Source organism: Exophiala xenobiotica (assembly GCF_000835505.1).
Source record: "Exophiala xenobiotica strain CBS 118157 unplaced genomic scaffold supercont1.5, whole genome shotgun sequence".
Lineage (NCBI taxonomy): Eukaryota > Fungi > Ascomycota > Eurotiomycetes > Chaetothyriales > Herpotrichiellaceae > Exophiala > Exophiala xenobiotica.
In genome coordinates this window covers 2,354,833-2,382,347 of record NW_013562490.1, presented here as the reverse complement: position 1 = coordinate 2,382,347, position 27,515 = coordinate 2,354,833, and the positions used below count along the sequence as shown (strand labels likewise).

The following is a 27,515-nucleotide window of genomic DNA, read 5'->3' as shown; positions in this document are numbered from 1 at the left end:
CTCAAGCACCGAATCACCATCGGAATCCTTCCAATGGAAGCCGATCGGAAGTAGCTGCCTGGCCGTCATCGTATTGCTTAATAAGCTGATTTCAGGGGAAGCTGCATCTAGCTAGCTGGAGTGCTGGAGCATTGTCCACTTCCCTTGTCGCGTTAAAACTTTTCGAGGCGTCCACAAGATTGGTTGAAGCATAGTGTTGTCTCCAATGGGGCTTCATGGTGAGCGTGAACGATGTCAGGGCTAGATAAGCAGGTCATCGTAAGGCTTGGATCACAGCCATCCAATATGGTCAGCACATCACAGCATAGTCCCTTGGTCGGTAGTTGAGGGCCGGTACGAGTACGCCAACCTAGGAAATTCCTGGGTTGGAGGTGAAGGGGGTAAAGGATACGAGCCACTTCACGAGTTGAATATGCAAGTTCCAAACGTCATTACTAATATTGGCCGTGGGTCGGCCTGTAGATATCAGGCATATGCAGGTGCTTCTCGCCCGAGAGCTGTGCTTTGCGGATCGTCCTGCACGGGACCTGGATTTAGATGGAATATAAAGTCCGGTGGGGTTGTCTCTAAGGCCAACTACAGTTCAACTTCATCACCAACCTCAGCTACACCTACAGCCACTCATACACCTTGCACAACACTCGGAGTTCGACGGTTCGAGGTTCAGACGCCGCGCAACATCCAGGGACATAGACGATACCTCCGACTCGATCCTACACCACAAACCGACAGAAGCAGAAGCAAACGCAAAAGCAAAATGGCACCGCCGTACAATGATTTGAAGTACTACACTGCTGGGACGCCGGTACGTCTTGCCTTCTCTCCCACCTGATTTCTGAGTTCGCCTGTATTTTTTGTTCGAGGTTCTTGAGAAGCTGGTTTGTCACTTATGCGCGGGTATTGCCCGCTAGCTTGTCATTGTACAATCAAAGTGCACGAGCGACGGCTGCACACTGCTCGATTCCACAGACAACTGCCTGCATCGTTTTCGGTTTTGGCCTGATCGGAGCGGCAATGCTAATGAGTGGGTAGAACGGCCTGAAACCCGCCATCCTTCTCGAAGAGCTCGGCTTGAAGTACGAGACTCATGCGATTAATATCATGTATGTGCCTCCCCATGCGTTCAATGGCTCACTAGGATCTGTGTTGTCGTGACAGGCGGGGGAACTGATGAGATGAGATGAACAGGAAAAACGAGCAAAAAGAGCCATGGTTCATCGAGATCAACCCGAACGGACGGATTCCGGCATTGAAGGATGGAGATCTGCGCGTTTTCGAGTCCGGGGCGATCATGTTGTATCTCACGGATATGTATGATAAGGAGAAGAACTTCACATACCAGTACGGGACGGACGAGTACTACGAGATGGTAAGCCACCTTCTCTTCTGGGTTCGCGGTGCATAATGATTGGGCGCTGACTTCTTGATCATAGATGAGTTGGTTGATGTTTCAGATGGGCGGCATCGGACCTATGCAAGGACAAGCCAACCATTTCCGCGCAATGGCACCAGTCTACTCGGCCTACGGAATCAAGCGGTACATTGATGAGACCAAGCGATTGATTTCGGTGCTCGAAATTCGCCTGTCCAAAGCAGATTGGTTGGCTGGGGACAAATACACCATCGCCGACATGGCGAGTTATTCCTGGGTGCAAGGGGCGCCGCTATTCTTGGACATTGACCTCAGTGAATTCCCTGGCGTCGACAAGTGGATCAAGAGGATTGGGGAGCGATCAGCTGTGCAGGCAGCTAAGAAGGTCGGCTCGTCTTGGTCTGATGAGCAGATGAAGGAGATGATTGGGGGAATGAAGGCCAAAATGGATGCGAAGAAGGGCACCGAGCAGGAAGAGGAATCGTCCAAGATCTGAGACAGTGAGTCATGGGTAATAAAGATGTTTGGTACCGTATGGATCAATATTGATACCCAGAATCAGACACCTACCAGACACGCCAGAACTGTCTTTTATGGACTGAAAGATCGGGATATCATTGATCCGCGCTATTTCATCTTGCCATCTTCGCGCCTTTACGGATAGGCACATCACCTTTGATATTCTGGCCGCTCACACTGAAGGAATAGATCGCAACAATAGTAAGTCTATTGATCGCATTCTCGTTATTAGACTTTCGCGAGGTGATGCCTTGCTGCTGGCAAGATTCAGTGAGTCTTGACCGCCTCCCCATGTTTTCAATCAATGAAGGACTGTGACTCAATGGTCCTCGTGAACAAGGTATATCAAAGAAAATGGGACCTTGGTATTGATCTGGTACAAGCAGCATTTTCAGTGGGAAAACAAGGCATTCCTAACCGTTTTCCCCTTCCTTCTTCTTTTCCTCATGAACCATCTCGACCTTTCCCACAACCGATCTTGATGCTCCCAGTCTTACGTTACATAGTCTCAGCTTCTGGAGAACTGTTTGCCAGGATATTCTGAACATCTTGCACTCTGACAGTCACACTAAAGCTCTGAACCAAACCCACATTCACCACATCTGAGGATTGACTGGAACCAACTCTGGTTACCAGAGTGTTTCACATCTTGACAACTTCAGCACAAATCTAAGCTCGATCTACAACACCAGCACCCATGTCTGCGGAACAACACCAGCGTATGAGACGCAGCTCCCGCGATACACCGTATCAAGCAACAATTGCCACCACCAAAAACGAAGAGATCGAACGTCTCGCTGCATCACTCCAAACGGCTGCCAAGGGTGCCCCTGGCTCTTCGCCTTCACCACGCTCTCACCGCCGACGTGGGTCCGACAGCTCTCACAGCTCGAATCGATCCCGTCGTAGTCGCAGAGGCCGCAATGCCTTTGAAACATCAAGCGCACGTGGCAATGAGAGAAACAACAAGCATCGCTCGAGTGGACGAAATATTAACATCAACACCAACACCACTACGAATACGAACAAGAGCAACAACAGTACGGCTGCGGGCCTGAAAGCCTGGCAGCGCTCAGCCGAATCAGCAGGTGGCCGACAGAACATCAAATCAGACAAGCGCGTCTACTCGCCATCAGCTTCTCCTGTCCGCGATGGTAGAGTCGAGAAACCTGCCCATTCCAGCCGCGGTGCGCGTGCCAACAACTACAACAACATCCGTCAGAACAACCAATACACCCACAACCTTGACCGAGCTCAAAGCTACAAAGAAGCAACACGAGTCCGCAGCACCCGCATCACACCAACACACATCCTCTTCTGGGGCGGCCCGCTATCGAATTGGAACGTCGGCGTCCCGTTCAGTGGTGGGCGCGCAATCGACCTGCTCATCCCGCAGCTCGATGATGCCAAGATCGCACACCCGAGCCGCAGCGCGCTGAGCACGCAGTTGATGAGTCGGCATGACTTTGTGTGCGGCGAGCAGTTCATGATGGCGTGTAAGGGATGGTTGTTTGAACGCATGATCCAAGGTTCCGAATTCGATACCTCCGATTTGGAAGCGAGTGTGGTTGATCAGTTTTGCAATGACATTCTCGAGTACGGCGGGTGGGGACAGAAACCGAGGGATGGAGAGAAAGATGGACAGAAGAAATTCAAAGTCAAGGTCACGACCAAGGACAAGGAGAAGGATCTGGATCAGGATGGGAACGACAAGGATGTGGATGTGGATGTGGAAGTCGAGATCGACATTGACTACGAGGGAATGAGTGCGGGCACAATCGCCTCCTGCATCCTTTCGCCGAACCCGAGAGATCAAAAGGCCATCGGTCGCCGAACGAGAGGATTCAACGACGCCATCTGGACACGCGCGAGTCTACACGTGGTCGTTGCAGCGAGTATCGCGCGTGCCGAGGCCGATCCGGAACTCAGGGAGGTGTATCACAAGCTAGGGCAGGGTAGGACGTTTGTCGAAGGCTCGCCCATGGACAAGATTTGGGGGGTCGGTCTGCGCTGGGATGATCCGCGCGCTGACGATGAGAAGAATTGGCGCGGTGGGAACAGGCTTGGACGGTGTCATGATATGGCGGCCGAGTGGATGAGGCTGGAGAAGCAGTGAACGTGACTGTGGAACCTGGATATGGGATATCTACACTCACTACCATGGCAATTGGAATGACATTTTGAAAGTGGGAAGGGCAGGGGAAGCTAGGATGCAAGGATGGCCACTGGAGTCAAGGTCATTATGGATAGGCGAGGTCGGAAACGGGATTGGGCAGGAGTCCTCAAGGCAAGATATGGTGCTATGAATGGTATGATCTGGACATTCTTCGAGACCGACAAAAGACTTGGGATGTTGACGTTAAGCATTGGGAGCCCGGCGAGGTCAAGGTTTCAACATGCTATTGTGGTGCCTTCGGGGGATGTCGTGAAAGATCCGCCTATCGGTATTGGATGACTCCTGGAATCAACTTGGGACATTTCATTGTACTATATGTGCATCAAACAGGGTATCATTATTATGGACTACGGATTCATTCATGCTGCAATTGGAATGGTCGACGACTGCAATGGTCGGCGAACCTCCAGCCTCCGTATTAGCATCGCTGCTTGTGCTAGTTCGAGTCGTTTCTTCGTATTTGTTTCTTTTTGACTGGATAGGAAGTCGGGGTATTCACGTTCTGCGCAGTCTAGAATATACCGAGCGTCTGCAGGCCGGTTCTGATCTAGTGAAATCTGTGCAGCGTCGAGTAGATTGACCAGGAATACCTTCCGGGCCGACTTCTTGAAAGATGACTTTCGCTGCCATTCGGAGAAGTCGCCGAGTGTGGAGGCTTGAAGTTTCGAGCAAAGCATTGATGCTACAGGCGACGTGGGGTGGTAGAGTCGAACAAAGGTGTGGTCCACGCCTGAGGAATGAAAAGACAGGCCATTTGCCAGTAATCCTTCATACAGACCGGCTGGGATACCGTGATTCTTACGCCGACCTAGGATGGCCATCGAAAGTCGCTGCCATGACCATTTCAATGGTCGTCCAGTCTGCCCATTTGCGTGACGGTATTTGCAGGCTTGAACGTAGAGCTCAGCCGCCTCCTGCAGAGATCCTCTGGCGATCGTCTCCGATATCATTGCCGCAACCAGTCTGTCTTCAGCTAGAAGGTAGACTCCAGCATCGGATACATCGTTCGTCCAAGGGAAAGTGTTTGAGGAGAATTGCCGTTCATAGAGAGCCTGCAGCCATTGCCATACCGCTGCCTCAAGACCATCTGCATACATCACGGATACCAAGGGTTTCAGCGATTTGTTATTGATCCAAAACTCATTTTTTTCTTGCTCGTCCATTGTAGTGAACCAGTTGGCGAGTCTAGGCCCGAGTCTGCCATCTTCTGGGATGTTTTCCTTCTTCTCCAAGCCTTCGAGATATTGTAAAGTACAAAACTGAACGAGATGACGATCCAGTCCCTTTCCAGTCAACGCCGCATCGAATGTTGCAACTGCAGTCGCTGATAGACTGTGTGGAGGGACGAACGAGGGGGACCTCCGTTTCAACAGAGGGTGACTGAGGATGCTGTCGAGATGCGAGTGAGTCGAATGGGTGAGTCGTTGTGCAGGTTCAGGTATCCAATCCTTGCCCTTGACCACCTTCGATTCAACCGCCCTCGGCGAAGGATGAGCATCGTCTAGGTGCTTTTGGAAGGCTGATTCGAGGACATTGAGGAGTTGTTTCGACTCGCGAGGAGATTGTGGAGGAAACGGCGGCTGGAATCGAGCGAGCAGTTTCCTCACTGAAAGTGCAGGCGTGAGCCTCATCTTGGCCTCAATGAAGCCTCACTCAAACATTCATCCGTTTGCGTTTGCGTTTGAGAGCTTGCTTCTTGACATTTCCGGCGACGATGTCATAGGCGCATCACAATGACTGTGTAGCCGCGGACATGGATGATGGAGTGACTTTGGGTTGAGCTGAGCTGCGAGGGACGCCACTTGTGACAAGCTTGGCGCCTTTCAGGCTCAGAGATTCTTGGTTTATTGCTGTCTGCGGCCTTCTTACAAGCCTTCACAATCCCCATGTCAACATAACACTCCTCGTCGTCTTCTTGCTTTCATCTTACTCTCAGTCCGCATTGAAGACGCTTCTTCACAGGGACTCAGCTCCTCTTGCTCGCAGGAGTCTAATTCATCCTCCTTTTCTCCCTTCCTGCCTGTCACATTACCTCACTGTCCTCTACTCCCTACCCTAACAGTCTCCCACATACTCGATCCACACGACAATGGCAGAAGTCCAAGTCCGCGGTAGCGGTACAAGAGGACGGGGCGGATTCAGAGGCGGTAGAGGCGGTTTCAGAGGGGGCAGAAATTCCGGCAGAACACATCAAAGAGCAGACAATGAGCAAGAGAACATTCCTCCAACATCGCTCGAAGACCAGGGTGAAACTGGTGAACTCAAGAGAAAGTTTGGCGACCAATTGCCCCTATTGAGAGAGATTTGCCCTGGCTGGAGTGATGAAGATCTTGTCTATGCGCTCAACGAGACAGATGGCGATGTGAATGCAGCTGTTGACCGGATCTCATCTGGTGAGAAGCTCTACGGCTAAACCTTGTGGACTACATCTGACTGTACATTACAGGTACGATCTCTCAGTGGGGTGAAGTGAAGAAGAAGCACCCAAAACCGAAGGAAGTCCCTACCGCAACAGCAGAAACTGGCGCTCGTGGTCGTAGTCGTGGTGGCTTTGAAGGTCGCGGAAGAGGTCGTGGCGCAGAACGCGGTGCTAGAGGCGGCCGCGGTGCCAAATCAGTGGCTCACACAAATGGTACTAAGGACACCAAAGCGACGGATGGATGGGACACTGGTGCACCGGCCCAAGGTGCGGAAACTGCTGCTGGCTGGAACACTGTGCCGACAAATGGTGACAATGCCGCTACCAACGACGATTGGGCAAATGAACCCGGCAAAGACTCATTGAACTCTCTACAAACCGAAGAGCCCAAGCCGGCCTCAGGTGCGGCACCTGCCACTGCAAAACCAGGCGGATGGGCTGGATTGTTTGCGAAACCACCTCCTGCGCCCAAGCAGGCTCCTGCACCACCACCACCTCCTGCCGCGAAACCCGAAGAGCCAGCAGCTGAACCCGAGCCTGCGCCTGTCGCTGAGATAGCCCAAACCGAGCCAGCTCTACCTCCTCCCATCGAATCAGCATCGAGCGAAGTTGGACCAAGCGAACTACCATCTGCGCCTCACTCCGACACAGGAAAGGAATTGACACCTGGAAAGGATGAACTTACAGAGAAGAACCTGGAGAAACTACCTGACACATCCCATCCGGTTGCATCGGGAACTGCTGCCAGCACAGTCGCAAGCACTCAAGATCCTCTGGCCGCCCACGATAACGCCAGACCAGCCATTCGACCTGGCATGTCCGGCTTTGCAGCCACGGCGCTGAAGGCAACTGCTGGAGGTAGCCGGACTTCCAGCTATGCAAGAAAAGTGATGGACCAACAAGAGGCCGTTGTGATGCCAGGTCACCAAGCAATCGAGAAGGCAGCAGTCCAGTTTGGCAAGTTGGGAATGAATGCACCGGATGACGTCGATGTGGACGAGGATAGAGAGGAGCCTGAGACTCGAACTCAGCTTCCAGATGACTCTCCTGTTGCTCCACGAGCCTCGCTGCCACCATCTCTTTCCGAGGCACAACAAACAACTCCTTCCGTCCAGGCTCAAGCACCTGCAGACACCCAACCAATGCTACAACGACAAGCACCAGGTCTGCCGCCAGCTCCTCAACAGGCGCAGCAACCATCGCCTCAATCCTCATCCGCTTACGCAGATCAATACAGATACGGACAAAGTCAGAAGTACGATCCATTTGGTCAGCAGACACAAACTGCACAGGTTCAAGCGCAAAATCAAGAACCATTCTCGAACCAGGTCCCTGGTCAACCAGGTGCAACTGCTTCGCAGAACGACTACGCCTCCTACTATGGCCGTGATGCATACAACTACTACGGAGGGTATGGTCAGGGCCAGGACGCTCATCGCACTGCCAATGCGTTTGGTACCTCAGCCCCGGATACTCAAGCCCAATATGCCACCTCACGCCCTCAACAAGGTATGGCACAGGACACGCCAGGAAGTGGTCAGAACACTCCCGCGCCTGGTATGCCCAGCCACCCCACTCAGCAGCACTCTGGCCATTTGCAGAGTCAAGGCCATGGTTATCCTGGATATGGCTATCCCAATGCTTACAATCAGCAATATCCTCAATATTCTGCAAACTACATGAACCAGATGACTCATCGCTACGGAGCCAACCGACCCATGTTTGATGATGCTCGTCGACAGGCACAGGCACAGGGACAACAGGACAGCGACTACTATGGCAGCCAGTACAACTATGGTCAAAATCACTACGGAGCTGCATACAATTCCAAAATGTATGGCCAGCCCCAGCAGGGTTACTCTTATGAACATTCCTCTTCCCCAGCCAATACTACCGGCTACGGTCGCGAAGCAGGATATGGGCGAACTGGTTCTGCTCAACCTGCTGATGCTCCACCAAGTGCTAGTGGTAGCGTCGCATTCGGGAGTGTCCCAGATCCTTTCGGCCGAACTTCTTCTGGTTTTGGACAGACTCAGCAACATGGTGCTCACTCCGGAAGTGATGATCCTACCAAGGCATCTGGTCCAAGCCCTTCGATGCAAGGTGGACGTCCAACATCTGCTGTCAACAGTCTACCTGGCCAACAAGGTGGACTGCCCCCACCGTCTCAGCCATCGGGTCAGCAGGCTTTCGGTGGCTATCCTCAATATGGCGGTGGTTTTGGCAGCCACCAAAGCGCTCACCAGAATACTGGATATGGCGGGTATGGTTCTAATACCGGATTCGGCACTTACGGTGGTTATGGTGGTGGCAGAGGTTGGAATGGTAGCTACGGCTCTGGCCATTAGACCCCTTGGTCTGCCTGAAGCATGCCGGTATCATATCTCTCCTCTGTTCTATTAGTGGAGTCGAAAGTTCTCTTCCTCGCAAAAAGGAATCATGGCGAATGCAGGAGCAAGATAGCGAAAAGTTTCTGTTGACCAGGTCTGTCTCCGTTTTGCGGGGAGAAGGGGTTTTCTGATTTCTCTTTTCTTTATCGACTTGTACTTGTACACAACACATCAAAATCGTCGGGTGAAAGTTGCGACTGGAACGGGGTCTTGGTCTGGTCAAGGGTGGACAAACCAAAATTGTCATCATGGGTTGTCGGTCGCTGCGATCGAAACGGAGCAAAAGTGGTCGAGTCAGTGACTGGATGGTCTGCTAAGTCACTGATCTACGAGTATTTCCCCAATGGATGGGCCGGGCGTCTCTTTGCCTTAGGTAGCATGAGAACTTGATCGAGTTCCAAGGTCACTGACAATGTATCACTTCAAACCCTCAAATCAAGGGCCACGCTCAAAAGGCAGCTACAGGTCCTTCAATCTGTAGACAAGATCCTTGCAAACTACTTGATACTCAAAACTGGGTGACCACCAGCAATGCTGTTTAAAGACATGCAGGAGGAGAACAACCTTCTAAAACATCATCGTCTAAGTGGATGAACTTAGACTATTGGTCCTTCAGTAGAGTACAGTACGGAGTAGTTGCCTAAAGATTGCTGCGCGGAATTTTTCGCGTCAGCTTAACGTTATAGACTTGCTGCTTGACAACGGTTCCTGCATTCACGCGGCCGACCACGCTGTACGGGCGAGCCACCAGAAAGATTTCATCGCCAGTAATTGTACCACAGTACTCCGTACCTCCGTACCCGCCATGTCCTTTTGATTTTGAAACAATCATACCCTACCCGGCGCATGCGACCGACCAACCCATAGAAAAATCCCTCCCTGCTGGTAAAAAAAGACATCTCGGATTACAATACAGGTCATATAAATTCATCACTCATCATACTCAGATCCGGACCCGGATCCTGGCCAGACACCAAACTCTTGGCCGCGCCCATTGCGACCTTCGTCGCGCTGGCGACGACCGATGATACACCACTGCTGCCAAAGGCGGAGCCGGAGAGAGGATCGTCGACAAAGCCATCCGTCAAGCCCAACGCCATTCCCACGACCCTCCAAATCGCGACAAAGACCTTTGCCAATATCGGTATGAAAGAGTCGAGATGAGTCCATCTGGCCAACATGGTCGGCAGGACGAACGGAAACTCAGGCTCCGGCACAGTCGGCCAGACGTACCGCTCCGCATACAGTGGGTGCGCGTACATCTCGGCGAAGGCGCACTCAGTTATATACCACGCCCAGAGGGCAAGCGTGACCCAGCCGAGCCAAGTGGGCCGCGGGAAGATCTCGCCGCGGTCTTTGCGGCGGGGGTAGAAGAGTAACGGGATCGGAATTGTGAAGGTGGAGTATGTCATTGGGAGGAATCCGTTCGTGCGTATTTGGTGTGTATTTGTGTGCAGGTGTGGTTGTTGTAAGTCGCTATGGCGTCCGCATACGACACAAGGCTGGGTGGGATCTTGTGCGACGAGTGCTTGCGATTGTATTTGCGCTTGCTTGCCTGTCGATGGTGGCGGCGAGGGCGAATGCGATACTCTCTGCTCAAGACGCGAAATGCCCTTTCGTGCTTCATGGAGGTTCGACATCAATCGTTCCATGCGCGAAGTCAGGTGTCCGATGAACGCGACTTCCGCGGTGGTGGAATCTCCATCGTATGCTTGTGCAAGTGCAAGCTGGCGCTGTTTAACTGCTTCATCTTCCGCATTAGTCTTGATGAGACTTGTGAGATCGGCTGTGATGTCTGCTGCGTCGGTGAGCAGATCTTCGAAGGATTGAATTGTCGCGTCACCTAGATTGAGCGTGTCGTCTCCCGTGTCGGCGATGTCTCGAGAGACTAGGCGCTTCTGCTTGGCTTCGTTCAGAACGTTGCTGAGTGCACTTTGGGGCAGAATAACTTGTTCCTCCGGGGAAGGCCGGGAGTCCGGCGCTGCTTCCCGATGGTTTGGTACATCAGAGGTGGTAGCCTCAGCTGGACGGTCCTCGATCGGTGATTCTTCTTGTGGGAAGTCGCCATTAGTAAGTTCTTCGGTGGCTTCTTCAATCGTCTCTGGCATTGAAGGAGCCGGGAGTAAACCATCACTCGGAAGAGGTGTGTCAATCCAGGCTCCAGCATTGACATGTGGCGTTTGCAAATGTTTAGATTGTCTCGGCATTGATTTTTGCGTCTTCACTGTGTCTGGTAATATCGTATCAGTCCATGCACCTGTGACTTTCGGTGTTGCCAGGACTCTGGGAGTAGGAAGCCCAAGCTTGTCGGTTTGATCGATCAGTGAAGGCTCATCAGTTGTCTCAACTTCCCCTTCATAAGCTGCAAGGATATCGTCTTGCGTCGCCTCTTCGTGCACTTCTTCCAGTGGTTGCTGAGGCGGTGGGCTGGCCCTCGGCGTGGTGCTTGCGGCCCGAGCAAGCCTTTGAAGGTGATCGAGTGACCTTTGCGACTCGGCCGCTGGTCGTTGTGAAAGGCTTGAGTTCTCACTGTTGGTACTCGATGACCTGTATACAACGACAGGTGTGTCAGGAATCCGCTCTCCTTCATCCAGCGGTCGCACACTCGGGTCGCTCGTATGAGTGACAGCCGGATCTGGAGGGCCCTGTCTTCGCTCTTCCGGAGTGAATGATCGAGATGTCTTACGAAGTATGACGTTGGGGTCCTTAACGCGTATCTCATCCAGCCTGTTTGTTGTAACTGCTTGTTTCGATAGATCTTCTATTTCCCTCTTTGTCAGAGAATAGTTAGGACGACTTCGAACTGGCGGACTTTCCGAGACTTGAAATGATAGGCCAGTAAAGTCATTGTCCCACTTCCGGAACCTGTCGATAGATCTTTGCTTCTGCACAGATGATTGCAATGCCTTTCGAGGAGGAGTGCCTTGAGGTGTTGAGCTTTTCTCAATAGATGGTAAAGGGACGTCTGCCGCGGCTACAGCCCAGGCTATTTGGGAACTGTCTCCCTCTGCAAGCTGGTTTTTCTTCTCCTCGCGCTTCTGTGCAGTTTCTTGACGCCATTTGGCAAGGAACAACCGAGCAGCCTGGAGCTTATCATCAGGCCGCAGCTTGGCCTTGTCATCAAGGGGCAGCGGCACGTCAGGAAGTGGTTCAGATGCTGTCGAGGTGACCGTGTCATTGGGTTCGCCATTGTCCTTCTGTTGTTCATCTGACTCTGAAGGCACCCCAAACGGACGTGGGACGCCGTTTGCGCGAGAAAATGCGACCAGTTTTGGTCCTTGATCAGGGTTCTGCGGTCTTTCATGTTCAGGTTGCTGACCTTTTCGTCGGCCGGCTTTGCTGAAGGCGACAATCTTCTCTCTGGCCCGGAGTTCGGGAGGCGTATCACTCCCATCATCGTCTTCCTTTTCAGCAGCCTTTCTGTAAGCTCGCGAGAAGGCTTTGACCTTTTTCTGAGTCGAGTCGATACTCGTGTCGGAATGAGCTTTCCCTGTTCCATTTGTCGTTGTTGCGGAAACATTCTCGAAGTTGATAGGGCCGCGGTTCGATATCCTCGCAAGATCGTTCCTTCTATGCTCGCCAGTAGACCCGTTGGACTGCCGCCGAAGGCTATTCCCGAAGTCAATAGGGACATGATTTTGTCGTAGCTTTGCAAGCCTGGCTCGATCCTTCACGCGATCCATTGCGTAAGGGGTTAGCTTTGCTGCGAGTACTCGATCCGTCATCTCATTCTGTATAAAGTCCAACGTGGGTGGTGCAGAGAGGCTCTCCGTCTGACCTTCCGCCATATTCTCCTTGTCGGTGTCTATTGTCAGCTGAACGGGCGTCGATGCTCTGGACGTCGCCTTTGGGGCGTTGCCTGTATCACTGGGCGGACCAGCATTCAGATATGAACCAAGAGTATCGTCTCCATCGTTCTCAATATCTTCATCACTGTCACCTTCTCTTTCTGTGGCAGCAAGATCTTCCTCGTCTGCTATCCTTTGATAGGTGTCCGTCATCTCGCGCGGAGGGCTGGAGAAGTCGGCCGGGGGACTCATCAAGGGAGGGCCATCTCTGGATTGCGGTGGAGTAGTTACATCGTTCGGTCGCCGCGGACTGGAACTTCGCCTGAGCGCGAGAGGTGACGATGGCTGTGGCAGTCCGCTTAGCCGGGAATTTGTGTATTCTGCCAGCGACGAGCGTTGTACTTTGTTCCCCACCTCTTTGGTTGCTTGAAGCGCTCTGCCTGTGCCTATGGCGCGTCGCGGTCGCACGGGTTTGATCTTCTGAGGGCTCGGAGTGGGTATGCGCGAGTCGCTGCTAATAATACTATCTGTGAAGAAATCTTCACTTGGTAGATTTTGGCCTAACGAGGCGGCCGCGCCATGGCGCTGGGTTGTGAAGAGTGGGTTGTTTTCTTTGTTTCGAGACATTGCGGCGGCGCGTGGAGTCGCATCCGTGGTATGGTTTTTCGTCGCATGCTACCGCATAGAATACCGTGAACATATGCGTTGTAACATCGTACAGCGTTATCTTCTGTATCTCTCGCGCTCGAGTGATTGAGGGCGCTTTCTTTGGCTGGTCGCATAACAAACCACCAAAAGTGGAACAGTTCGAATGCGAGTAAACGATGAGATCAGCATTCTATAACGCGCTGCTTTTACAAGAGTCTATGCCAAGTTTGCCTCGTCAAAGCAGCAAGCTTTTTCAAAGCCTCTAAGGAAGCCTTGGTAGCCACGCTGCCTCTTGCGAAGACCGCAACAGCACTCTGATAACCGTCCCAGCGTGAGTCTTGAAACTCAACTCCCCTGTGGCATTCGGGGCAGCTGTGAGGCTGTCGACAAGGTTGAAGATATGATCTTCGGATTCAAACAGAAACATTCCATACCCTTACCACGACCAATATTGTCGTCAAAGTCATCAAAAGTGCTGCACACGGCCAACCTGCCTCGACTCCTCCTCTTGAGCTCTTCACGTTCCTCGATCCAGCATCAAAGCGCGATCATCTGCTCTTGACTCTTCCCATCCCTCTCAACCGGCCTGCAAATGCCTCCACCGTTCCCTCGCCTCGCTCTCCCTCCTCTCCTTTTCTTCCTGACTAACCATCTCCAGCCCTGCTGCAATCCTCTCATCCTTGGCCTCCAACGCCCTCTTGACTCTCCACGCCATCGCCGACATGATAGCATACAATACCGCACTGACAAACTGCAAAGCCACCATCACGTCCCAAACAGTCTGGTTCCCACCGGTGCCAGAGGGACACTCGTTCCTCTGCACCGGGCCGTGCCCGTTGTTCCCCACACAAGCCCCCAAGAAGAAAATACTGCTAATGAACATGAGGACCGACATTGTGGTCGAGAACCATAGCGCCAGGCGAGGTGGGTTGACTCGCGCCAGAACGTGCAAGTGTAGCGAGGGGATGGCGTTGAAGAAGGATAACCCGGGCACGATCAACGGCTGGATGACTTGGGCACTAGATTCATGCATCAGCAATTCATCTAGCACAAGAGTCCCGCCTCGAGAGGAGAGGTAAGCGATGCGTAACATACAAATTCAGTTCGGTCTTGAGCGATGAGATCCATACTGCGCCAAACGCGATTTCGATCATACTGAGAATCCCAATGACAAGGACGACCCAAGGGCCGTAGCCTGTCCATTTCGCTGTTCTCGCCCATCGCGTGTCACCTTGAAAGGAAGCGTCGTTTAGCCCTTCGATGCCGAGCATATTGTCGTGCTGAGTTGTGTCCTTGATATCCTAAAACACAGTGATCTTACAGGGACAATTACGATTGAACAAGCTCGGTGATACGTGACAATATCGCTCTCCACTGTCCCGTCGGCTCTATGCTGCTCATATTCAGCACCATGTGGCAAGGTGCTATTTGTCCAACACTGGGCGAGATGTCTATTGAAAATCGACGTAGAAATTCCCAGGCCTCCTGGAAGAAAGTAAGCAAGAAAATCAAGAAGCTTGTCGAGGCTACAACAAAAGAACAGGGTTAAAGAATAACTCCATCCCCCCTCACCATGTCAGGAGGCCCAAGGTTACATGGTCTCATGCCGATCGATACCCCGGGTGCCCGGACACGTTCTTCTGAGGATTGTGGAGTCCCAGAAAGACGGGACAGAGAGCGCTAAGAAGACGAAAAGCAGTCGTTGCGAGCCTGATCCTCCGGCGTTCAAATGGTGTGATTCGCTACAATGGCACCCAGGGACCAAAATGCTTGCATGAGCTTGAGTGCGCCTTGACCGGTTAACGATGCCGAGTTATCCTTAAATTCTTGTCACGTATTGCTAGGAACACATATCCAGTATCTTACTGCTGGCTTGATGTTCTCATTAACATTATACCCATCCGGCCGTTTTCGTGACATAGGCCCAATTTTGCAACAATCTATACAGAATAAAACGCTAGATACCACCATGGACTCGTCATTCCTTTTCTCGTCAAGAATATCTCCAACAACGATGTCGTGGTTGCTTTGATCCAAGGTCTAGGCGACAGTATGCATGTCCCTTCTGTTCGGAGTCACTAACCCCAGACCGCGGCGATTTTGGCACTGAGCGCCTTTGCCACTTTTTTCTTCGGGATAGCATTTCCAAGCCTGTCACTTATCATGTTCTCCTTCTGCGGGCCTCTACTCAGCACCTCAAAGGCTTCCGCCAGTGCTCGAGGTGTAGGCCATATTTTCTGAATCTCGACGGCTTTCTCACCCGTCACGCCTCTTGTGCACATCAGCATTTTGAGGTAGACATCCCTTAGCGTCATACTGTCTGACTTGTCGCATATAGCACCAAACACAGAGAATGTTATTCCAAAAGTCTTTTCTGGTGATAACCTCCTCAGCCGCTCGAACGTCGTGGAAGCGCTTTCTGCTTCAAAGCTTCGTAAGGGGATAACGTGGATGTTTTGCTTTTCGTACAGACCTTTCAGTGTTTTGGTCATGCGAGCCAGATATGCAACGGTGTCGTCTAGCTTGGAGGTTTGCTTCACGAAGACGTCGTCAACGACTTGCATGCTCGCAATGGCGCTTTCAACTGCATCTCCATACTTCTCACTCTTCTCTGCTGATAGGGAATATGCTTCCACCAAGTATACCACATTCTTGATACCAGACTTGTGGAGACGGAACTTTTGCTCGCGGAAGCGGCCGTCCTTGATACTACTGATCAAGTCGTCAAGTCGTTTACGCTCGAGAATGTGCTCTAGAACAATCCACAACTCACCGGCTTGACCTTCTTCTGAGTGCACGTTTGCAGCTTTGAGTGTATTGGCATATGAAGAATTGACGACTGCAACCCACAGTACATCTCCCAAAGGGAGTGCAGCGAGGATAGGATTGACACCATGCTTCTTCAGTTCGGCGGAGATGTAGTCCCGATCGGTTGTTGATCGGATTTCGCGCATATCAAGGATCATTCTCACCTCGAAACTGTCAGGAGGAAGAAGGACGGCCCCGTCAAAGTCTGCGCCAGTGCCGACTGATCGTACGTCAAGATTTCGAGCACTGGCGCTGAAGGCTTCCACCTCTGGTGCGAAGGCAGGCGATCGCGGTTCAGGACTGGACAATAACTCCACAACATTGGAGGTTGCCCGTCCGCTCGTTGAGGCAATTTGCCGCGACTGTGTAATTGTTGTCTCGAACCGCCGCCTCTCTGGTGACTGCCTGGCGGCTATGCTAGGTCTCACAGTTGGCAGGATATGGGGGGAAAGTGATCTTGAAGGAGAAGGCAGGCGAGTGGCCGCCTGCTTCTTGCCTTTGGGCCTGGATGAAGGCACGCTATCTCCCTCCAGTGTTGCTTTCATACGCACCGCAACCTCCCAGCCTTCATCAGACAAGTAGTACCTCTTTGCTGGATGGCCCTTTGTGCATATCAGCTCTTTACTCTCAAGAGTCTTTATGGATTGCCATGCGGTGTAAAACTTTGTAGGGTCACTCGGTACATCGAAGGAGGAGTCGCAGTGAGGTTGCGCCAGTCTGGTTAGCTCGTCCTTTGGGATGGCCTGGTTGCTTTCCTGATCCAGAGTGGCCAACGCCATGATCAATGCGTAGGCGCCAGATCTCAGCTTCGGAACGTATGGTTGAGCCTTTCGCTTTTTCCGTTTTGGCGACTCTTGTTCCCCTTGAGGAGGCTCTTCTTGCTCAAGTCCTGACTGTTGTCTTCTCTTTTTGCCTTTAACAGGCATGGGCAATCCATTCTCTTCACAAAACTTCTTAAGCTGGTCTGTAAGACGATCGCATAGTTTTGGTCCAAGGCCGTTGAGTTGCTGAGCCTCTGAGGGATGATCGAAGCGCAGAGGACAAGCTATCATCGACTGGTAGGCTTTCTTGTACCTAAGGTCATCAGTAATGTTAGTTTCGCCTGCCATGGTCGACTTACACTGTGTAGCCTTTGGTATTCTGTTCCTTCGCTCTATCCATCCACTCCTTCAGCCATTTGGCCAGTAGCGGATTGGCGCAATCCTCTGGCATCTTGAAGACGGCCGCTCCAGCGCTCGAAGGTCAGCGGAGTAAGTCCACGTCCAGCATCACATCATTGCTGCGTGAAAGGTGTGTTGAGGAATTGGCAGCTTTCGTGCACTGGAACTGGCCACCGGACTCGTCAGACGCGGCAAATAACGCAGGAACGCGTGGTCACGTGACCAATGTCCTCGGCACTTCTAAGAACATGTCGTCTTCTGCACACAAGTACCTAGCGAGCCTAGGTAGCAGTTAACATACTCAGTACTCCGTACTTCCGTTTACAATTCCAGAAATCTTGACATCTCCACAAGCCATTGCATTTCCGGCGGCCTCAAATCAGAGTTAATCAAGCCCTCCCTTTTGGCTCATCCCAGACTTTCCGCCAGCGTCCCAAGCTCACAAATGACAGACCAATAGAACGCCTCCTGCAGCTTAGCCTTCTCAAGGTCGAAGCCCTGGCCAAAGTCGCAATGCAAGCATTTGCGGACTGTCTCTGCGTACTTCGGGCCCCACTTCGATGAGACTCTCTTCGACGGGCGATTTGCTGTACGATAGGGGACGTCTTGCTGCGCAGTGCCGACGCGGTCAATTTGATCGACCATAGCGGCTAGCGGCTTCTCGTACGCCAGCTCGAGCAAAACAACACCCAGACTGAACAGGAGACGGTTCCTGATGACCAGGGAATTGGAGGATGGCGAAACCAGAGCTTGCCTTGCTGCCGGGCTGTAGATTTTGGTGGTTGCGAATACTTCGGGCGGGGAATAGGCGCTGACTTCCGTGGCATGTGAGGAGTCCCTCCTTGCCACCAGAATAGTTCGACTGTCCCAGGAGTCCTGCAGCCAAGCGGTTTGATGGAAATGTAGGACTGCCTGCGCTAGCTGTTTTGCGAGGACGATGCGCCGAGTAATTGAGAATCCGTCGTGGGCGCTATTATCGCCGCTTTCTCCAAGGACATCTTGGAGGCTCTTGAGGCCCGGACTGACCGAAGTGGCTGTTGTCTTCGACTGTCGACAGTTGAGATAGATGAGGTGCTTCGCGCCTGACCGCTTTTCGAGATAGCCAACAGCCTGATCGCTTGGTAGAGTGAGGCCTTTGAATTTGGCTAAGTGATGACAGATCTTCCTGTGTCTACAGAGATTGATGGAGGTGCTGGCAGGTACAGCAAGTGAAGGAGGCAAGACTAGCATTGCTGATCCACCACTACTTCGTTGACTTTGTGGTGTCTTAAGTTTCTTCTCCTTTACCAAATCCTGATCGTACTCATCTTGGAAGCGGACATTTGGCCGCTTCAGCGTCATTGCCGTCTGGCGAAGGCCATGTGTCTCGCTGTCGGCAGCCTCGATTCTCCCGCAGACGCGTGACTCGACAGTGAGCCATAGAGGCTTTTCGTTGGCGTCAGGATCTGGTGGGCTCAACGTGAGTTGACTAAAGGCGAGGGTGAAACGGATCTGTCGGGAATCAGAACAGACTGGGCTGAGGCTGAGATAGGCTCGGTGGTTTTCATGGTCTGTACACGCTGATTCCAAGGCTAGATAGAGGTCTTTTGCAGTGCTCTTGACCGCAAAGACTCGCTGCATTTCCTTCCTTAGGCCGAAAGAGTTCATCCTGCTGCGTGGATCCTCGTGGTACGGCGTTTGTACTGTCATTAGATTAGTCAAGGCAACGAAATTCTGGGTTTTCTCGGTCAGATCTCGCAGCGAGTTTTGGATGCGTGACTGCTCAAAAGCGAAACGAAGCTGCTTCCTGGCTGCTTTGATGCTCGTTTTTGGAGATATCGCTAACTGCCCGAGATCTGTTCGAACAGCATCTAAAGTGTTGCAAATAAGAGCTATAGCAGCTTCGAAGCCATCTTGATCTCCACCAAGAAGAGCAATGTAGCGACTCAAGACATCCTGATCACGCCAGGCAGCGTGTTCAGCATCCCTAAGCATTTGCCTTGCCTCGTGGGTGTCAACACAGTGGCAGAGAATTTGCTCGTTCGCTTTCCGAAAGCACAGCTCTTGCATCCGTAGCGTTTGTATGGCTTCTCTGAGCTTTCGCGGATAGTTCTTGATGGCGCTGAAGAAGGCTGTAGCGCAACGGTAACTCTCAATAGCAGCAATAAGCAGCGAAGCAACTCCTAGCGCAAGGCCTGCGACTTCCGCCATATTTGTAGCTGATGAAGAACTCGTGGACAATCGATGCTTCTTGATCGAAGCGATCGGTAGAAGGATGAGGTAGGTCGAGTGGAACAACTTCCAGCCCCCGGCGTAATATTTACCTTGACGCTGAGTATCAACCTATGTCTGCCTTGGGCACGAGGAAGATCGCGAGTGTCGCCTTCAGCAGGCTTTCTGCACACCTCATTGGAGGCGTTTGCAGCCTAATGCAGCTGCGTGCATCATCTCATGGGCGCAGCCACCGTCCACTGTGCTGCAGAACATCATAGATAATGAAATCGACAATCGCCAGTCTGGCCTTATTTGATGAGCAATAGTTGGTTCCTCCTGCAGCATACTCCTCTCCTTTGCAATCGCAGCCTATGGCGGATAACGTAACCTCAACCGAGAGCTGGGTCCGGCGTCATGGCGCCTCGAGTGCTACGCACGATGCCACGACCGAACGCTTGCCCAGCGTGGGAGATAGGTCTGCGGAAGGGGGCTTTACTAGTGTGCTATATCGTGCATGTGTAGAGCGGCTCTCACAATTTGTCGAGAGTCTTAAGCAGCTTCCAGCGACCAAACATGTTGATGATGACAACTTTCGAGAAGTTGCGGTAAGATTTCGACTCTTTGGGGGAAGCTTCGAGCACGGAAAGTTGGATTCTTGTCTTGATGACGACGAATTGTTCGAAACGATTCTACATTTATTAGTCAAGATCGCTGTGATTCTGAAGGGATTCTCTACCACGTCGTCAGATCAGCCTCTGGACGATTTGATCGACCAGGCGAAGTCGATACTCAGCCTCAGCGAGGACGGCGAGGATTCCTTGGATTCTGAAGACGACGAGGATGCAGTCAACGCATCGCTATCGACAGAAAGGGCGGTTCAGCTTCGATGTCGTGCGAGGCTATCCCACAACATCAGCATGCTCATGGAGCTCCTTCCAACTCTCGAAGCAGCGTATCGCCTGAAACATACTCCTCGTGTCGACCGTAATGCGCATCGACACTTCCGGGTAACATCTACTGCGACACCATACGTGCGTCACATTCGGGACAAGTTTCCCCATGCCCATTCCCGTCTTGCTGATCGCTTGGGCGAAGCCAACTGGCAAAGACACGAACGCCTTAGAAATCCCGCCTGGAAAAGACCTGACGCGGACGATACTGAGCAAAATCCAGGACGATCAATCCAGAAAGCTCGGACTTTCTTCGATCCGGTTTCGATCTTCAAAGATTCGGCACTGGGGAGCTCATTGAACAATCGCACGGAGAAAGCAGCTTCTGTGGCATCGCACTCTTCTTTTCTTAGTAGTGCGCTGGGAGACCCGAAAACCAAGCTTAGGGTTCCCAAAATGCCCGAAGGCACGGAGTGGGGCAGTCCATTTGCATGCCCTTACTGCGCGAGTATGATCGACGTCCACAGTCGAGTTGATTGGAAGCTGCACGTCTACTCGGACCTTCAAGCTTATATTTGCACTCATGAAGCCTGTCCACAGCCATTTGTAACATACGACACGCGGGGATCCTGGGCGCAACATGAACTCGATCATCACCTATCACAGATCCTGTATCAGTGCTCCGTCTGTCTTGACCCCGTTGGTGATCAACAGGGGTATTTCCATCACGTGGACACTGCTCATGGAACGACCATAGCCCCTTGCCTACGTCAAGCCATGCTTGCTAACGCACAGCGCCGCGTACAGTGTGATTTGGGCGAAGTCGAATGCAGTTTATGCCTGAAACGTGGGTTCAACGACAAGAGGGACTATTCTAAGCATGTAGGCAGACACCTCGAGGATATTGCCCTCATCGCCCTACCTCCTACAGAACACGATGACTGGAGCGGAGGTGAGAGCGAAGTCGACAACGACCTGCCTGAATATCTTCCCGCTCGGCATTTTGAAGAGCACAATGTCAGCGATCTTGGCCGTGCTGCTAAGAAAGAATCATTGTTCCAGAGCAAGATGGATGCCCTAAATAATGCTGGTGGCTTGAAAGGGTCACCAAGTCTCATGGACCCGGCTCGATCTGATGAGGTGGCCGATGAGTACAGGGACGTTGATGTAGGCGCTGGGGTTTCCAAGAAGGATGGCTTGCATTCTGCATCATTGCGATCGTCGCGTCAGCCCTCGCAGGAGACTTCTCCTAAATGGCCGCCACTGGCCCTGACGTCCATCAAAGCGGTTATATCTATTGGAACTTTGCCAACTATCAAGGACCATGTCTCTGATGTGCTAGGGCAGGAAGGCGACGAATACATGCCTCGCGATTTCGACGAAGCTGGGGAAACAAAGATCGACAGTTTGGGCTTCCTCCGTGACGGTCGAGAGTATAACATTCGAACGTTTATCCTTCCTGGACGGGGTCAGAAACTCTTCATGCTCGCGACTGAGTGCGCACGGAAGCTTGAGTATCAAGATTTATACCTCCTCTTTTGGAAGAACAATTCGTTGTACAAGATAATTGCCAGTGCCGAAGAGAAGGAACATCTTGTCAGTCAGGAAATACTGCCCAACAGCTACCGTTCCCGCCAGATTGCGGTCGTCACAGCTAGGTCAATATTCCGCCAGTTTGGCAGTCGAGTTGTAAAAGATGGCCGCCGAGTGCGGGATGATTACTGGGAAGCGGAAGCCATAAAGCAAGGTTTCACAGAGTTCGATGCTGATGAAGAGGAAAGAACTGGAGAGAAAAGAGTTAGACACCCAGCTGGAGAGAAAAGAACTGGAGCACCGGGGCCCCTCTCACCCTGGAACTGACAGCTTCCTCGAACGCGATGTCGACTTTGTTCCTCAAACGTCCCAATATCTACACAATTGCATCGCAACTCACCAAATATAGTGCCTGGATCAAGGCGCCCGCCCCAACGAATTGATCCCATGGCCAGCGAGTCACTGATGGCGCCTGATTCAAGGACTGAGACGGACCTAACTCCATTCCCTCCAAAGCCAGTGTCTGATCACAGCCTTGATCACAGGACTGGAAAGCTGGACCAAGGCCCTGAAGAGGGAAGTTCAAGATCACGAACGAAGCGAAGCAATTGAAGTGGCCAAGGAAGTGCAGGAGACCTTGCAAGCGCTTCAGAAGCGCCATTAGAGTTCGAGAGACGCCCAGTCGACCAAAAAGCTCTCAGTCGTGCACAACAAACCCTGCAACGGTGCTCCTGTTAGTTGTCCATGACCTGGAAGCCACAGCGTGATAACTCTCATGGCCGTGCGGGACATTTCTTTACGTCCTCTGCGACAAAGTATATGGTCCACTGGCGTGGCTTGAGTTCTTCATAGCCACGACAAAGAACAACGCGAACCTTGGTTCCGCAAGGAGCGTCCCAGAACCATGGTACACGTGTACCTAAGCAGAAGGTTCTCTTTGTCTCCACTATCACTGCCTAACCTTCTGGTGAGGACCTTGCCGAGCCATCGCCATGGAGGAGATGGCACTTCATTTTCTCTCCTCGTTTGTACCCTGCGTGAAACAGAGAACAAGCGATCCATTTTCAAACCATCTCGCCCGTTGAAACCCGCTGCCCTGAAAGAACACAATTCTCTCCAGTCATCACAGTCAAGATGACGGCCGCTACATACTCCCACATGACGTACATGGCTCTCAAAGACCTCCGAACGTAAGTACCTCCTTTTTCCTTCCCTGCAAGGCCTGTATTGACCGTCCAAAGGGCCCATGAAACGTTCATCTCCCTCTTCGGACCTTCTTTCATCCAGAATGTTGCTCGTCCACTCCTCCAGCGCCACAAATGCCAGCAATTGTGGGGCTTTACGCTTCTATACCGTCCATTTGACCTCTCATCGTCCGAGAAGCTCACCAGATACGCGGATGCAGCCATAGTATGCGACACCGACCCGTACGACGCAGATGAGGGCCCTGATCCCTTTTCACAGAACTTGCGCCGCAAGCTCCTGATCACAGAAGCCGCCAAAGAGGGTGGAGTGGCCTACATGGCGTACGAATTCGAAGTGCGGCAGGAATCCAGCCAACCTCGCGAGGTAAACCCCGGAGGACCCAGCTCAGTCGACGTACTGAATTTCCTCGACGCCTTTGCTCAGGAGACACGACGGGCCGGCTTAGACGGCGTGTTAGGCCTATCAGGCTGGCCCTGGTGTGGCGCAAGGCGCGATGACAGGGGGCTATTGGAGCGCATTGAAGACGAGGCGGTCGTGTATTACCATTACGGCGAACACGGAATCGCGGAGCTGGTGGACGCCGTGCAGAGCGGGTGGTTCTGGTGGGAGCAGGACAGCGGCGCAAAGGAGGTCAACGTATGGGCGGTCGACAGAAGAGTCAAGAAGACGAGATCGAGAGAGTGGTAGTGCGCGTGTATATGTGAAAGTGCGAGGGAGTAGAGGGTGCGCGAATGGAGATCGGGCAGGCGCTGTCGTGAGGTAGAGAGATGAGAAATGGAGTGCTTCGAGGCGTCAAATCGAGAGATAGCAGAGCATGCTGGCACGGGAAATCCGGCGGACGCTGTAGCATTACTGCCTTGTTCGGCCCTTGGACTACGATGTGACATGACCTCCTATGTGCAGCTCATCCGAAATCATGTTCTTTGACTCCTTGTCCTCGAGCCAATGCCCTCGGTGGAACGAGGCGTTGGCTGTTTCTTCGCCTTCGCGGGCGCGCCTTCCGATGTCTTGGGTCGACCAGGTTTCTTCTTCTCGGTCACGGCTGGCTCGTCTTTCTTCTGCTTCTTAGCAGCAGGCTTGGCCTTGTCGGTCTTGCCGGCGGACCGGACAGTCTTGCCCTCGGCATTCTCCTTCAAACCGTCGTTTTTCTTCTCAGACTCATCATCATTCTTGTCTCCGTTTTCCTCGGCTTCGTCGCGTTTTCTCTTGTCCCCGGAGCCGTTGGCTTTCTCTTCAACGTTTAGCTCAGAGGCTTTCTTGACGACGTCGTTTCCTGATCGCTCGATCCTGACGGCAGGGTTGTCCGGTTCGGCGTTTTTCTTGACTTTGTTTCCCTTCTTAGAAGTGATGGAGACTTCCCCTTCGGTTTTCTTCTCGGCGACGGTGCCGCCGGGCGCGCCGCCTCCCCAATTCCATGAGACTATTAGGGAAGCATGTCAGCGCGGGGATCCACAACGACTTCTGGGGATGAGGTCAGGCATCTTCGAGCACTTGAACGCAGAGGATGAGGCGCGAGATGTGTCACCTTATGCGCTGAAGCGGTCGAAAGAGGCGCCGTCATATCTCGAAACTCATGCGCCGTCGGTGCGCGCAAGGCGAAAACGTACCTTTGTCTCCTTTCTCGGGTTCGTCAGAAGGCATGGTGACGTCAGCGAGGACTGGCTGGTAGGTTGATACAACTAAAGCGTTTGGAAGCTGAACTGAGATCGTAAGAGACAAATGGATCGCAATAGCTATGCGATCAAGATGAAAGGAATAAAGAAACTGAAATAGACTGATTGAAGATAGAAAACAAGAAAAAAGGAGCTCAGGCAAGAAAGAGCGCGACCCCTGGGGGTCAGCTTGAGGTCGCAGGTTGCGCACGTCGCGCAGGGCCTGTGATGCGCACACCATCTGTCGCGCCCGAGCCAGGGCGGTTGCTGTGACCTGCCGCGGCGGGCGGGCTCACTATTAAGGTACCTGGTAGGCTAAGGCTACTAGGGAGGCCACCGGAGTACCGCCCCACGCGCCCCCAGCCTCCCCCGTGAAATCCACTTTGAAGCACCAGGGCGAAAGCTTAAGGTTGTTAGGCACTCAGGCACTCGAAAGAACCATTCCTTCAAGCTGTGGTGTAGTGCGTCTTACCTTCATCCCGTTGCTGGGGCGATTTATTTCCGTTGTCGAGTGCCGCTGGGCTGACGAGAAAACATCTGCCTTTCTCTGAGTGCAGGTTCGAGCCCCTGAAGCCTCCGGGTGATAGCTCGACCGTTCCAGTTGGCAGAGTCTGCATACGGAGAGCTTCAGGGTTTGGAGATCGTGATCTGGGCACAATAGTGGCCGATTAACTTCATTTGTGATAGTCACATTGCCACGGCAACACGCCGACAGGACTTTAAGATGTTATCGGCAGGAACATACAATTAACTATCGCGTGTGGCATCGCGTGAGTGCAAACAGGTTGAACGTGTACAGAATGTTTCCAATGCAATGGACAGCCAATGTGCAAACATTTCTCATAACCAAAAGGTGAAAAACAGTCAGGTTAAAACACTGAATTAGAGATCATATCCGCACAATCCGAAAAATTGACATTGCAAATACCGTCTCATATCATATATTTTAATTCCCCATAACTAATCGTACATAGCTACTAGTCGGTAGCGAAAACATGAACTTGTCCATTAATAGGCCACAGCACTGGTTCCGTCATCCGGGCCAGGAAGACCTTCCTCGTCGCCAGGCTCTCTGTATGACTTGGATGCACCACGAGTACGCTCATCGATGATATTGCTCTGGTCAATGGCATCGGTGTCGTCGCGAGCTAGCACAAGGTTAGTGACAATCATAACAATTATCAGGGTTAGTGACACAGACCTAGTTGCTCGTCCGAGTCGGCAGTTTTGGCGTCGATGGGATCCTCAACCGGAACTTCATCTTTCTGGACAGGAATGGTGCTCTGTCCTGTTCGGGATTTGTAGTCGTTCTGGACGGTATCGGCACCACTGACTCCTTCGATCGCGTCGCTGCCGGGCTGGAATTCGTCTTGAGGAGCAGACATGTTTGATATGTTATGGTGTGGATATGGGTGAAGTGTTTTGGGAATGAATCTAACTTGGTAATTCGTGATTGAGCGGAAGTATGAAAATTCTCTCTCACCGTGAAGTATTGTCACGTTTATATAGCTCGCAACTCACCCCCACGCATGCTATGATGAGCATTGCTGGTATCGCAAACAATGGTTGCAAGGGACCGGGTGTCGTCATGACAGCACAAATCGGTCAAGAGCATCAGAACATCAGCCTGACAAGAGTCGAAGTCATCCAAGACCCAGGCACCCAGCCAGGTACAGGGTTGTGACGAAACGACAAGCGGATCAGGGCACATCCTCAACCTGCTTTCCGACCCAGAAGTACCCCAGTCGATCCAGAGCATCTGGTTTCCAGCCATAAGGCAGCTGGAGACGACCACGAGTTTGCCGAAAGGGACGTCAGGAAGCCCACGAAAGTGGTAGCAGGCCACAAGGCTGTGATGGTTGAACCCGGCGCGAGGATGAAATCTAAGACGTCAGGATTTCGAGCTGATCCCCCCCAACATCGACGGTTGGTGCTCCACCATGTGGATTGAGATCTTGCATCGGAAATGTAGTCATGCAACCACTTTAGATAGCCGGACAATCGAGATCTGGCACCGTCAGGAACACGATCCACGGAGGCGAGATCCGCACCATTTGTGGGAACTTGCGAGGATGGTTCTGGTAGCCGAACAACGGTTGAACCAAACAACTGCGATACGGCCGCCGTGAAGCCTATCTGGGTCATTCGAGATCGCTTCCTTCCAGGCAAATTTTGAGGTTGTCATGCATGGCGGTTTCGTCGAGTGGAATGCCAGTGAAAGAAGAATCAGCCAAGGCCTTTTGGTCAAGTCCAAAGGGTAAGACACGCCAAGAATTTTGTTGCCATAGTGGCCACGCGTGCCATGGTAAGGGATTTTTCGTCCAAGGCTCCGAACACAACAAGAATCATCGACTTTATGACGGCTCGCTGTTATGGTCTTTCATCCGCTTGGAAAGTGCTGGGGTGGATGATGGCTCTGTACCTAGCGATGACTGAGTCCTGCAAGCGAAGACGGATCCTTGGCCAGATAGCGCGGCACAGTCATGGCCACGACTCAGATTCTCCTCGTGCGAACGTGGAGAGGCAGTGGCACATTCATGTTCCAGCCTACCTGGCGATGCGGGCGATAGCGTCCTGGCAGCGTTCGACGAGTGCTTGTGGAAGTCGTCAAGCCAGTGCCGCTGTCCAGGGGACTCGATCTTAGAGACTAACCGTCGGCTCTAGGCTGGTAAGTGTGTAAATTGACGCCCGAGGGGTGTTAAAACTATTGTCAAAGTCAATATGAGAATTTCCCCGGAAGAATTCGAGTTAGTCGTGTTGG

The 27,515-nt window shown here is 52.3% G+C and overlaps 12 protein-coding genes across 13 annotated transcripts; 5 read left to right on the top strand and 7 right to left on the bottom strand.

The window, feature by feature from the left end:
• The first annotated feature begins 173 nt into the window (after positions 1-173).
• Positions 174-2,297, top strand: PV05_08664. 2 transcript variants are annotated; one of them, XM_013458195.1, is made up of 5 exons: positions 174-805; positions 1,033-1,103; positions 1,189-1,369; positions 1,434-1,883; positions 1,935-2,297. In XM_013458195.1, exons 1-4 carry the CDS (start codon positions 413-415, stop codon positions 1,866-1,868), a joined length of 1,080 nt encoding a protein of 359 aa, XP_013313649.1. In that variant the 5' UTR covers positions 174-412; the 3' UTR covers positions 1,869-1,883; positions 1,935-2,297. The 2 variants fall into 2 exon arrangements, with proteins under 2 accessions (XP_013313649.1, XP_013313650.1); XM_013458196.1 differs by having other exon boundaries at positions 1,434-2,297.
• On the top strand, positions 2,275-4,399 carry PV05_08663 (uncharacterized protein). Its single transcript, XM_013458194.1, has one exon. The coding sequence runs from the start codon at positions 2,589-2,591 to the stop codon at positions 4,005-4,007; it is 1,419 nt and encodes a 472-aa protein (XP_013313648.1). The 5' UTR covers positions 2,275-2,588; the 3' UTR covers positions 4,008-4,399.
• PV05_08662 (uncharacterized protein) lies at positions 4,356-5,827 on the bottom strand. The gene has a single exon (XM_013458193.1). It carries the CDS (start codon positions 5,696-5,698, stop codon positions 4,427-4,429), a length of 1,272 nt encoding a protein of 423 aa, XP_013313647.1. The 5' UTR covers positions 5,699-5,827; the 3' UTR covers positions 4,356-4,426.
• Positions 5,828-5,945: 118 nt separating this feature from the next.
• Positions 5,946-9,335, top strand: PV05_08661 (uncharacterized protein). The gene is made up of 2 exons (XM_013458192.1): positions 5,946-6,460; positions 6,514-9,335. The coding sequence occupies exons 1-2, from the start codon at positions 6,157-6,159 to the stop codon at positions 8,832-8,834; spliced, it is 2,625 nt and encodes an 874-aa protein (XP_013313646.1). The 5' UTR covers positions 5,946-6,156; the 3' UTR covers positions 8,835-9,335.
• A 148-nt stretch (positions 9,336-9,483) lies between these two features.
• Positions 9,484-13,437, bottom strand: PV05_08660 (uncharacterized protein). Its single transcript, XM_013458191.1, has one exon. The coding sequence runs from the start codon at positions 13,289-13,291 to the stop codon at positions 9,794-9,796; it is 3,498 nt and encodes a 1,165-aa protein (XP_013313645.1). The 5' UTR covers positions 13,292-13,437; the 3' UTR covers positions 9,484-9,793.
• A 49-nt stretch (positions 13,438-13,486) lies between these two features.
• PV05_08659 (uncharacterized protein) lies at positions 13,487-14,837 on the bottom strand. Its single transcript, XM_013458190.1, has 2 exons — positions 14,408-14,837; positions 13,487-14,331 (listed from the first exon to the last, which is right to left on the bottom strand). The coding sequence occupies exons 1-2, from the start codon at positions 14,581-14,583 to the stop codon at positions 13,890-13,892; spliced, it is 618 nt and encodes a 205-aa protein (XP_013313644.1). The 5' UTR covers positions 14,584-14,837; the 3' UTR covers positions 13,487-13,889.
• A 293-nt stretch (positions 14,838-15,130) lies between these two features.
• PV05_08658 (uncharacterized protein) lies at positions 15,131-17,421 on the bottom strand. Its single transcript, XM_013458189.1, has 2 exons — positions 17,241-17,421; positions 15,131-17,194 (listed from the first exon to the last, which is right to left on the bottom strand). The coding sequence occupies exons 1-2, from the start codon at positions 17,330-17,332 to the stop codon at positions 15,391-15,393; spliced, it is 1,896 nt and encodes a 631-aa protein (XP_013313643.1). The 5' UTR covers positions 17,333-17,421; the 3' UTR covers positions 15,131-15,390.
• Positions 17,422-17,688: 267 nt separating this feature from the next.
• On the bottom strand, positions 17,689-19,677 carry PV05_08657 (uncharacterized protein; the record flags this gene model as incomplete). Its single annotated transcript, XM_013458188.1, has 1 exon — positions 17,689-19,677. The coding sequence occupies exon 1, from the start codon at positions 19,468-19,470 to the stop codon at positions 17,689-17,691; it is 1,782 nt and encodes a 593-aa protein (XP_013313642.1). The 5' UTR covers positions 19,471-19,677.
• A 167-nt stretch (positions 19,678-19,844) lies between these two features.
• Positions 19,845-22,223, top strand: PV05_08656 (uncharacterized protein; the record flags this gene model as incomplete). Its single annotated transcript, XM_013458187.1, has 1 exon — positions 19,845-22,223. One exon carries the CDS (start codon positions 19,845-19,847, stop codon positions 22,221-22,223), a length of 2,379 nt encoding a protein of 792 aa, XP_013313641.1.
• Positions 22,224-22,760: 537 nt separating this feature from the next.
• On the bottom strand, positions 22,761-25,005 carry PV05_08654 (uncharacterized protein). Its single transcript, XM_013458185.1, has 2 exons — positions 24,710-25,005; positions 22,761-24,522 (listed from the first exon to the last, which is right to left on the bottom strand). The coding sequence occupies exons 1-2, from the start codon at positions 24,993-24,995 to the stop codon at positions 24,017-24,019; spliced, it is 792 nt and encodes a 263-aa protein (XP_013313639.1). The 5' UTR covers positions 24,996-25,005; the 3' UTR covers positions 22,761-24,016.
• PV05_08655 (uncharacterized protein) lies at positions 22,922-23,976 on the top strand. Its single transcript, XM_013458186.1, has 2 exons — positions 22,922-23,086; positions 23,138-23,976. The coding sequence occupies exons 1-2, from the start codon at positions 23,031-23,033 to the stop codon at positions 23,787-23,789; spliced, it is 708 nt and encodes a 235-aa protein (XP_013313640.1). The 5' UTR covers positions 22,922-23,030; the 3' UTR covers positions 23,790-23,976.
• Positions 25,006-25,762: 757 nt separating the features above from the next.
• Positions 25,763-26,139, bottom strand: PV05_08653 (uncharacterized protein; the record flags this gene model as incomplete). Its single annotated transcript, XM_013458184.1, has 2 exons — positions 25,763-25,902; positions 25,956-26,139. 2 exons carry the CDS (start codon positions 26,137-26,139, stop codon positions 25,763-25,765), a joined length of 324 nt encoding a protein of 107 aa, XP_013313638.1.
• Positions 26,140-27,515: the final 1,376 nt, after the last annotated feature.